At 37.7% G+C, this 12,275-nt stretch overlaps 1 protein-coding gene across 3 annotated transcripts in view; it reads right to left on the bottom strand.

Moving 5' to 3' along the window:
- The window catches only part of myom3 (myomesin 3), a 57,007-nt gene extending 47,298 nt beyond the window's left edge, over positions 1–9,709 (bottom strand). For 2 of the 3 annotated variants that reach the window (XM_034874822.1, XM_034874823.1), the window contains exons 1-3: positions 9,452–9,708; positions 7,477–7,603; positions 3,303–3,407 (exon numbers count right to left, since the gene is read on the bottom strand). In XM_034874822.1, the coding sequence (XP_034730713.1) occupies positions 3,303–3,407; positions 7,477–7,583 (212 nt within the window). In that variant the 5' untranslated portion in view covers positions 7,584–7,603; positions 9,452–9,708. Of the gene's footprint in view, positions 1–3,302; positions 3,408–7,476; positions 7,604–9,451 lie in introns of all 3 variants that reach the window. The other variant, XR_004657054.1, reaches the window with a different exon arrangement.
- Positions 9,710–12,275: the final 2,566 nt, after the last annotated feature.

Here is a 12,275-nt window from a genome sequence, read left to right on the forward strand (position 1 = left end):
AACTACCTTATTAGCCTTAGTTTTACACTTATTTTTGGAATTCATGTTCAATAAACCTAATTTATAGGAATTATACCTAATGTTTGAGTTAGAAAAGCTGAAATTAGGAATTATTTTGACTAAAATAAAGGAATGTATGGATAATCACAGACTGGAATATTTCAACTTTTATTCAATAGTATTTCAAAACCACTTCAATTTTTTTCAAATGCTATAAAATTGAATAAGACCCCCCAAAATGAATGAAAGTAGAGATTTGTACTTGCCAAAGAGCATTGTGTGGAATCAATCATGTTATTTGGGGTCGTTAAAAAGAACATTGATATAGGAAAACGGGTCAATTTGAACCGAGGACAACATGAGGGGTAAGCCTTAAGTATGGAACGACTACAAAATTAAAAACCTCAGTGGACAAAACATTCCATTGAAACTTGTGTGTGACAAATACTGTATGTGTCAAAATCTAACAAACTCAGATTTATGTATATTTTTGTAAATCACGCATGGAAATGAACGTACAAAAGTGAGCAGCAGAGAATGTTACACAGGAAATTTTCCATGAAGATCAATTTTCTACAACACTAGAATATGATGCGTAATATCTCTCTCACTAGCTTTCTCCCTCTCTCTAATGGGCTAAAATATAAATTACCTAGGTCATTAACTGCCACTGCTCGCTTTTATGCATTTTAATGCGAAATGTAGAACTTTTCATTTTTGCAAATTACAAGTGACTCATTGAATGGTTTCAGTTAAACGCAGTAATTCATAAATGTATATTTTTAGACTATCATTTAGTTGGACCACTGTTATCTGCAGCGCTTTTTCTCACAAGTTTTTTTTTAACAGAGGCGGAGTTTCCTTTATATAATATATGCTTTGCTCCCTCGTGTGTATGAACATAGAAAAAAAGACACTAAAGAATTTAGACTCTAAAATCTAAAAACTAAAGATAATTAAGTAATAAATGTCATGCACATTGTAAATATGAATGTAACAGTTAACAATGAAATGTTATTTCCCTCAAGCAAACTTTCAGGTCAAAAACCATTGGGTTGTCCTCCTTGTTGTATAGCCACTGATCCAGTGAACTAAGTTTATCATTTAGGAGGATTGTACAATTAGATATGTTCCCTAAAATTTTACAATCCTCCCAAATTATAGTTGTATACAAAAAGAATACAAAAAGATAAATCCATTAAAATAATTTAAGGTGCAATGCTCCACTATAGATACACTCAAATATGTCACTTTATGTATTGCCCTTAGTAACAGACTTCATTGAAACACATCTTGCAACTTTATCAGCCTTTTTTTATTATCTCAACAACTGCCATAATATATTCATCAAACAACAATATGAACAGCAGTCTTCATACAGCAATATAACAGTAACATTGTCATATGAATAACTATAAAAAAATGGTCTTTAATTTAAATAATCACAGTACTTAAGTGGTCAGCAAATAAACCTGTTGTATTTTAATGAAGCCTGATAACAATAAGGTAAAACCATTTCTCAGTAAATAGAAAAGGCTCCAGATGAATAAATCCTGGCTGTTAGCCTGGTCAAGAGCATTTGTGAAACCGAGTCAAGGCTAAATTGAGCAGGGATAACTAAAACAAATCCAGGTTTAATCCCTTATCTTGGATTTGTGGGGTAGCCCTTTATAAACTACACTTTGTCTATTGTTTTTTCTCCAGACGTAAGTGAGTAGGTGGGTGTGGAGAGAGGAAAAAAATACTTTGGGAAATCACCAATCCTGCATCTGATTTTGATAGTTGAAATCAGAATTTTGTTTTAAGCAATTTTTGACATTTGAGAAACTAGAACTAGAAAATATATGGCTTTTTTTGCTCGATGAATGACGTAAAGATTATTAGATTTTAGAAATTGTTGCAGATTGAATTAAAAACTTCCTTTCAGTAGGATGTGAGGCTTCTTCCTCTTCTCCATCAATACAAAAATACAAATACAAAGGTTCCACTGCATGCTGAATGGGTATGGCTTATTGTCTTCAATACATCCGTGAGAAAGCAAATAATGGGAGATGTCCCCATCTGGCCTTTTACAGACAGAGGAGAGTGAAGAAATAGCCCTGTTTCTGATTTATCAAGACTTTCTGTTGGCATAAGAGCCTAACTTAGCAGTGAATCTTGCCCCCTCCACTTTCTCAAATAAAGTGAAAAGAGAGAATGTGGTGGTGACTGATGGAGAGGCAGAATTCTATAACAAGCACACATCCAGGAAGGAAGGAAGTCTTCCGGAGAAGAGTGGAGGCTTACAGTCCTTTTTTGGTACAGCATGAGAAGAAGAAACCCATCCGCAAATTATCCCCATCCCAGATGAAAAATAAAAATAATGTGCCTAAGCTGAAAGCTGCAGATGGAGGCGTTTAGAAGTAGGGCTGCAATTATGATTATCTTCATTATCAATTAATCTGTAGCAACAGAGAGAGAATACCTGAATTGTCTCCATGCAACAATTTGTTGTTTTAAACATTGGTTATTAGTTTTGAGACTACATTTACTGCTACATTTCCAGTAGGGATGTACAGCTTATCTGTTGTATTCATTTAATACAAATAGCTCTTAAGTATACCAATTTGAAACCTATGAATAACTGTGTGACCCATATTTGAGAATGATGTGCTACAAATGTCTTGAGCAGATCCTAAGTATCGATGGGTATATTTTAAAGGATTGGTATCTTCTGAAATTTAGTTGATCAAATGCAGGTCTTACGTACGTTTACCATTTGCATGGTGGGTTTGGGTTGTTGATTAGCACAGATTTTTGAATTTTGGGCATTTACAGATTGTCTTCCATAATGGGCTGATTGGGTGCGACTGACTAATGAACACAATCACAACAAAGCTGCATTTTTAATCATTCAACCACTGTTTTACCTCCAATAATAACAAAAACACTACCTCCTTAGCAGAGGTAAAATGGCTGACAAAATTATAAGAAGTTAAAAGAAAGAAAACATTTTGACTAAAATCGACTAAAACTGAAATAAATCATTTTGTTATCAACATTTAAAATTACTAAATTGAAACTAAAACTTATGAGCATTTTGTCTCAAGACTGAATCTAAAATAGCTGCCAAAATGAACATTGACCCTCAAGAATTAATTGATTTTCCAAAAGATCTATTATTTCGAAATATAAAAGGATATTATGATATATATCTACATACACCCCAGTAGAGGTTTTTATCAATATCATCCACCCCTAACATATTTTTTAATGATGATCAACAAAATGGCCATATTATTAAGCTGGTTCTTATATCTCACCATGTCCTGTGGCGGGGGAAGTTGTCCATGTTCAGGATCTCCTTGACGGACATCAGATCAGCAGGGATGTTGGGATAGATATTGGAGTAGGAGGCTTCCTCATCACTATTACATTCAGAGAATGTTGGGGGGGGGGGGGGGGGGGGGGGGAACAACAAAACCTGATTAACACAAGATATTCTGCATATTATCAAATGACACAGGTGAAAGATCAAAAAAAGATACTTATCCTTGTCATCCTTCACAGTTATTTATTCTGTTGTAGAAGGATTGAGTGTTCATATTAGCATGCCTATTCATTTTATCACGGTTTACGGCACATTATCCTATCAAGATCATCAGACTATATTCTGCTCTGCCACTAGAAAGCAGCAGTGGTTCTCCTATTCTACAGCTGAGGTGGCCTTACATCAGAGAGAGCTCCGGTAGATGTAGGCAAACATATAAACCCCCTTTCATTTATTCAAGCACTCCAGGGATTCAGTTTAAAACTGGCAACTGTTATCTTATCTTCAGACTAAAAACGGCTTTAATGGATATTTTTTGTGTGCTCTCTTCCTGTTGTTGTGAAGAACAAGCAAGGTAAACATTGACAAACCAAAATCAAACAGAACATGAACGGCAAAGAAGTGAGAATCCACGAAAGACAGACCCCACTTTAAAATACAATGTCAATATAGTATTAGTATAGTCACACTAATACCCTCTGCTATCTATGCAGCTCAGGGGTAAGCCACCAAATGTGGTTCATTGTGTGGCACAGCAGATTTGTCACTGTTCAGTATAAACACACTAATGTTTTCTAACATATTACAATGGAATTTGCAGATCCAGATGTAAATGTATTGTAATTTGAACCATCTTTTCTTAAAAAACAATAGATGAGAAAGAGACCCCAGTTACAATGTCAGCGGTTTTGTGTTACACAGCTGTTACTTCAGTGTCTTATCAGGTTGATCCATTGCCTCCCATGAGTTGGGTTTAAAGCCTAATCTACTCAATCCATAACCCTTTTTTCTCTTAAGTGCGTGAGAAATGTTATGGGCATTATCAGCTGCTTCTGCTCTGTCGGAGTTCCCCTTTCACTCACTGGTGTACAAAAAACAAATGCTATCGTCTACATGGAGCTTATATAATCAGGAGGAACAGGGACTGCTGATGTGCACACATAGGCATTTGCTGACAATGTGGTGTTTATGAGCCAAAGGCTTTTGGATCTGAGCCAATAGATTGTTCACGGTACAATGGCAGTTGTAATTGTTTGGGCATCATAGCATGCAATTATCTGCAATGTTCAGTTTTTAATCCACAATGTGTCTGTGGCAATTGGTGGGAAAGCTGAACATGATGACCCAACACAGAGCAGTCACTGGACAGTGAAGTGATCTAAATCAGAAGCGTTGACAGGTGCTGTGTCGTAGGACCTTAAAATTAGTGTATGCATGACTATGGTAAAAGACACTAACATACAGACAATAGGCACCCATGTGTAAGCCTACACTAAAGCATGAGCTTTCCATTTGAAGCACCGAGCTGACCTTTTCTATGGGCACCCCTATAAACAGAAGAGGGGCATTTGTTATCAGCGACAAGGTCACTTGAGGCAATGAACAATAATTTTTGTAACGAGAGGCATTCATTTTTGCTCTCCCTTAATCCACAGATGACAGTTGCTCTTCTAAGAAGAGTAATTACCACTACAGTGGGAGGATATTTTAACTTTGAATGCATTCCTTGTTTTTCACATGTTATAGGATCTATATTCACACCAGGATTTGGCCTAACGTTGAAGTGAAGTACACTGCTGTACAACACAGCTCCATTGAAAAGAATAGATAAAAGTTTGTGTGCCAGAACTGTGTTAACCCAGGTGTTTATTACACAACCCCCAACTACCGTTGCTGCTAACATCTAGCCTCAGGCATTACTTTCATCAAACCATCCTTCGATTGACAATGCAAATTAGCTTGACTTCTCGTTTTCCTTTGTTTGGAAGCTGGTGTATTTCCCCATTTCACGGTGTTCAGAGGACAACTTCTGCTTTTGCCGTCTTATTTTTATCTTTCCCTTTGTTTAGGTTCCCTTTGGTGTTTCTGTGAGGCTCGGACCGTTGAATAATGTAATGCAGAGCCTACGGCTGGGCAGTATTGCTTAAGTACAGCGCACAGATATGTACACACTGGGACACAAACACTCACGGCATGCATACAAAGAGGAACATGTGCACACGTGCACCCACGCAAGCAAGCAAACACTTGCCTAGCTGATACTGCTTCTGTGTGCAGAAACATGGAAGTTGTACATGCATGTGTTTATAGGCTTCCTCAAAATATTAACTACAATAAAAATAAAAAAGAGGAGAACCTCGAGAGGCACTGTATGATCAGCCCTCATTGTTGAATGCATGTCAACAACTTGTTGTAAGACTAGTCCTATACCTACTGTGCAAACAAGAAAAACTAAACTGGGCAAAAGTGTTCTCTTCAAGTTTGCTAAACCTTCCCAGAGGACATATTGTTCAATCCAACATGAGGATACATTTAAGTGTCCTCTCACTGTACTGAAGATGATTTAAGCAAAAGTTCTCATGCTTCTTTTTTAAAAAGCGAAAAACATGTTTAAAACTTGCCCTGTTTAAGACTGTTGGGTGCTAACTGTACCAGGAGGATAACATGTTGTTGGCACTCCAAATTTACAAACAGAGCTACATGTTGAAATTGACCGGAATTCTCCTTTTTAAAGGTGGTGGCTTGAACGGCTGCAAATGGGTTGACTTAAAAAACACATTTTAACAGGAACAGAATAATCCTAATAAGGAACAGAATGTCTTGGGTGAAACACATTAAGTATTTATTGTCTAACCCTAACCCTTGTCTTGGTTGGTAGGGTTCAAAGTTCATCTTGACCTTGACATTCTTTTTGCCGACTGCTGTTTTCAAGCTCAAGAATGAACTTTGACAGTCAATCGCAGACGTCACTCAAGGACATAGTAGAGCCATTAAATTGTGTGTGTGTGTGTGTTTACTGAAATTTATCATTATTGACATATTGAGAAACTGAATGTGTATGACTGTCAGCTTGAGGTGGTGAATCATCCCCAACCAGAAGCATCTTAAAACCAGAGACAGACTGTTTGTGAATACTGCATGTGAATGTGTTGTGCTAGCAGCTACCACCAGTGGCCCACAGGTTGAGTGGATGCAATGTCTCATTGAGCTCAGAATAACCAGCCTGCCATATGCTACTTTGTCATCCTTTAACAAAAAAACATATCAGCTGTGATCAATCAGGACAACTTTAAGCAAGAATACTTCTCAGATGTACCTACTCTGTCATTAACAATAGTTTAAATATGCATTTAGTGCAGAAACTGTAAACACCACAGGAACGTCATTTTTCTGAAGCATGTAAATGTTCTCTATCTGTAAAATGTAGGTCTATTTCAAAACAATCTATCTTAACATGTGATGTAATTCTTACATCATAATTTTTTTTTAAACAAATGAATAAATCTGCCAATGAGGGTGAGATAATTTTGTTGATATAAGTGCAATTTTTCTGATTCATTCAGTGATATCTGCTTTTGTCTGATTTCAACAAACTCTTTTCTGAAAAATGCATAAAACAAGAGATGCCGCACTGGTGACAAAACTGACTTCTCTTAACTCATTGGCAGACCTTTCCTCTAGTTCTAATTACAATCAGGGTTAGGGGTTGAATTTAAGACTTGATGACTTGTCTGGATGATCATTCTTTTCAGTGATTTAATGTGAAACCTCACGTTATAACCAAACCATACTGATCATACAGCTTCTTTTTTTGGCAGGAAATACAGAAACAGTGTTGTTCCAAAGTTGACGGCAGTTTGTGTTCACTAGGTTCAGGTTCCCAAACAAACTAAAATAGGTGGTAAAAATACATGAGTCAATGTCTTGTCTACCCTGCAACAGAACAAGCTGCTTATACATTGAGGCATCAGTGTTAATAATTTGATAATGTCATAACAGTATATTAGTCACAGGAACAAAATAAGTCCTTTAACTTTCATTATTTAAATACATTTCTGCTGATAATATTTGTATCTGTGATGTATTTCTGTTGTATTGGTACCTTCACTTAAGTAAATGGTGTGAAAATCTCTTGCACTACTGAAGTCAGGAGAGCATGTTTGCACCTGGAACTGAAGGTGTTCTTCTTGATCTGAGAGGACAATTGCACGCTGCGAGACATCTGGGACGACTGCTCCTCCTGCTCCAGCTGCATCAATGTTCTGGTTTCCATGGTAACCCCCCAACTGGCACCTGTAGAGGGAGGGGAGGCTAGAAGTGAGGATTCAGAGGTGTGTAGGAGACAGCACGATAGTGTCAATGATAGACAGTCAGACACAAAAGCCGCAGTAGACAACTCACTGCTGTATGTTTCATATTGAATGCAGATGAGTTGCCAAATTAATGGCCACTTAAAACTGTAGACACTTTTGTCTTGGCAAGAGACACAACTATTTATATTTTGCTTAGTGTTCAGATGGGACCCAACAGTATTAGTACAGTACAGTTGGGGTGTTAGAGTAATGACTATTCCACATGGTGGTGGTGCAGCCTCATCCCGAGAGAATTATAATGGAGCCCAAAAATGTAAACCGTGCCTGTTTGTAGTGATTTCTAGGGAACAGAGTGTAAATTGAACTTTCTCCACTGGGATCAGTATAAAAATAAATGTCATTTATGCACATTGGAGAGGAAATTTGGTGTCTGAAATTCAATACTTAAAAAACAGAAGCAGTCTTAGATATGAGATAGTTTTTAAGAATTAGAAAATTCTGAACTTTTACTAACTAGGGCTGCATTTTATGATTATTTTCAGAATTGATTATCTACTCAATTAACATGTTTTGTCCAAGCCCCAGATCAAAACTCAAAGATTTAGTTTACAAGACCATGGATAAAAGCAAATATTCACATTCGAGAAGGTGGAATCAATAATAAATTTGGCTTTTTTGCTGATGTTTTTTTGATTAATTGATTGATCATCTCAGCTTTCTTTTGGTTGAACATTTTTGTCTTTTGTCTTGGTCATTTTGAAATGAAATACCTTAATTCATATAAACTACCGTGCATGTTGTGTTTTTCTTTTCACCATTGGAGCCCAGTGTGGTTTTAGGTAGTTGTGGAGACAAGGTGTGTATTAGTCCCACGCTACATGAATCACCCCTTCGTGGGCCGCTGAATCACTAATAATTCATCAGTTGAGGTCCGCCATGCTGCTGCCCTTACCCTGCCCATCATTAATCATGTGGCTGCTCTGGGAAGGTGATTGTGGAACGCGCCTAACAAACAGAATCAGGTCGCGCCTGACTGATGGCTTCATTCAACTACTCCCAAAAGCAACCACCTGTGTTAGCGCCATAAACAAGCCTAATGTGTTATTTCTTTTCATCTCCCTCAATTACACCATTTTTCTCTTTTTTTTTGGCTCACTGTAGTGCAAAAAGAGGTGTTTGTTTGAACAATGTTAATGGAAGGTCGACCTCTGGCATATTAAAATTGATCAATCTCCATCGGTAGACCTCGATCCTGGGCCCCTGTAGGGAGTGAAAAATAGCAACAGCAAAGCTCTTTTCTACACAGTGCAGTTTTCAGTCTTTGTAATGAATTGAGAGCTTTTTTTATTTTATTTTTTTATTTTTTAAATCTATCATAATAAAAAAACAAATACTGTATCAACACAGCAATAAGGGGACAATGATTTACTATTCTACTCATTGGAGATAAAGGGGTTTTCTGAACAGGAGCTTGCTATATGCCAGACCCCAGAGAGTAATTAAAAGCTATAGATTCACCGAGGCCACAAAAGATGAGACCATTAAGAAGTTCAACTGGCAGAAGAAACAAGCCAAGACTCAAGAGAAGAAACCTTTCTGACAACACAAAGAGAGAAATTCCATCATTATGCAGATGTACTGTAGATGCAGTGTGTGCATTTTATTTTTTACTAGTCTTAGTGTTTTTTTTATATATATATATATTTCTTTGAGGGTTATCACATATGAGGGTGTCATTAGTCTTATCTGATGCAAGGCAAAAATAAAATAAGACTATGCCATTTGTGCTGGATCTAGAAGAAGGTTGAGCAAAGAAAATCCCACTCACGTTTTCTTTAAAGAAACAATCCTCTGGGTTTTGAAGATCTGTAGGACGGATATATCCCACTTCCTTTTCTGTCTACCTGTCTTTCTCACTCCTTGAAGATCTTGTTAAGTCTTGCTGTCTCACCTCTCCGTATTTCCTGTCACTGTCTGTCTGTCTGCGTATAGTACCTCACTCATTCCTGCCTCTATTCCTCTCTTGATAAAGTGGTGAGGGTGACCCTGAACACAAAGTGTCCTTCAGTGCCAAGAATGTGGACAGCACAATGCTCTTTCATTCTTAATTAAATATAGACCAATGACAGCTCCCCTGAAAACGTGCGCGCACACACACACACACACACGCTTTTACAACACACTCAGTCCTAACACAAAACCACCACAGGCACACACATAGACACAGATCATTGCCATCCGCCCGATCGATTTACAGACAGCTCCAATGACAGGCGGCTAAGAGATGACACAATGGCTCCCTGTATAATATGACCGGGGCAGCTGAAAGAAACAACTGGAATGGCCTCAGGAGAACAACTGGCTGCATTGGAACAACAAATGTCTGCTCAATAAACGTTGCTAAAAGAAATATAAATTTATTTCAGCCCGCTCAGCCCTATCCCACCTGGGTACAAAGAATACAAAGTTAAAGGCTGGGAAATGACAAACGGGAAGAGAGAGGAGACAGAGCACTGTGGGGAGCGAGGGACGTTGGAAAGAGAAAAAGGAGAAGGATGTAAAGAGGGCATCAGAATGGAAAACAAAGGGAAAGGAACAAGTCAGTTGTAAGTAAGAGAAAGTCTGAGAGTAAGACTTGGACCATTTGGTCCCTCCTCATTAAAAATCTTACCTTGGACTCTAAAAAGCAAGAGGTTAACAACACTCACCCAAGACTTTCCTGCTGATTCTACTTCCTTTTCTTTGAATCCTTTATCTCTTCATCCACTTATTGTATATTTCCTGTGTGGCTCCTACATAAAATACAATCTGTTCCTAATGCCATTTTTGCTTTTTTTTTGCATAAATAACGTATGATGCTGTTCTTACCCAGGGAGCAGTAGAATGCTATATCTTATCTACTGTACATACAGACATTATTGCTTAATTACTGTATTCTGGCTCAAGGTTTTTTCTCATTGACCAGTTTAGTTAGATTAGTTGACTTGATTCTTGCACTATTTCCTTTTCCACATCATAGCTGTCGGGCAGACACTTTTGTATCTCCATATTTCATCATTTTAATTTCTTTTCATAGATGAATTCTCTTGGTCAACCTTTAAATCGGTCTGTGTGTTTCACAAGTATTTAAATGTTGACAAGGCAATTTCATCTGGCTTTGTCTGAGCTAAATGTCTATTTAAAATATTTCAATTGTTAGCCTTTTTTTCATTTCCTGAAAAGCAACGCTTTCGGACCTACGTTTGTGCCCGCAAGCAATAATATTCTTTTCCAGTAATCTTTGAGAAGTTTGTGGAACTTGTTCGTTGTTCGTCTCTATAAATGCAATATTCTCTGTCTGGAGTTCATTAGAATTGTGTGTGATATCCTGGTTTCTTCTATTTGCTCTGCTAACAAGAACTTAAAGGAATCAGTCTGTGTGTGTGTCAAAGTGTTTTTCATTCTTCTGTACAAATAATTTGGAAGAAAGCCCACATTTTTATAATTATCTGTGTTGTCAAGGCTGTGTATATATTTGTTGTCCAGCAGCACTGACTGACGGGAACCAAAAGCACACAGGCTGTGAGGAAAGAAGGCATCACTCAAGGCTACAGCATTGTGTGAGGATGGGTGGGTTATTTATAAGCTTTTAGTGGCTACACCTGCCTCTGGAATATCAGCAAACAATACGAGCTACTGTTGCCAAGCCTTATCTTCTCATCATACACCAGCCGTGACTGTCTGACTAAGAATAACTACAGAGACAAAACGGCTAAAGGTTACTGTTCTTAAAGACTCCTTAGCTTCCAAGTCCACCATCTCATGTCAGTGTTGTCTCTTTCTTACAGCTCATAGTTAAAAGTGGGGGTGCTGCTGTGTTATTGAAAGATCTGAGACAAAACTTTTTTTTAGTTTTAGTTTTTTGAAGTGCGGGTTGAATCCAGCAGGTCATTGGCGTTACATACGTCTCGTTTATGAAATTGCCTTTTTATGAACAATGATAATCTTGTCTTGGGTCAAATTTCTTGTCTGTGTCCAGGCAGCATCTAATTTGTTCTCACACCTAGAACTGAATTTAACATTAGTAGTACTAGTAACTACAGTTTTTCTTTCTTTATTTGTTTTGCCATAGCGGCTGCTACTGCAGAAAATTTTTTGGGTTTTCTCCTCCTGCCTATCAAAATATACAGCTGTGAAAATAACAATTTAAAATGTAGGTAAAGAAATGGCGCTGTTGCAGAAGAGTTGCCTGGAAAATATGAAATAGAAAGGTGCAAACACAGGCCCAGCTCTACGGAAGAAATGGGTTGTCAAACGCAACAATAAACTATAGGCCTATCAATAAAATTGGAATTGGCTTATCCCACATCTTGCCCTAGTCCAGAAATCTACTCAATATTGGCAAGCTCAGATTTGACACTCCTTAGTGTTCAATGGACTGTCAGTTTCAAGACTAAAGCGGACATTGTTCCACAGGGAATTGTCCTGGTGGACACTAAGCATTACACAACTTTCTTTTCATCTTCTCACTCCCCTGTGATTGGCCCAGAATGAAACTTAATAGACAGTAAAATCTCCTGGACGATCCATCATTTCCTGGCAAGCCTCGACAGCTGTTTTCATGCCTTTTTCTAATCAAGGACCTATTAAGAGCTCCTTAAAATGCAAGAGAG

The sequence above is a fragment of the Etheostoma cragini genome, chromosome 6 (assembly GCF_013103735.1).
Source record: "Etheostoma cragini isolate CJK2018 chromosome 6, CSU_Ecrag_1.0, whole genome shotgun sequence".
In the NCBI taxonomy this organism is placed as follows: domain Eukaryota; kingdom Metazoa; phylum Chordata; class Actinopteri; order Perciformes; family Percidae; genus Etheostoma; species Etheostoma cragini.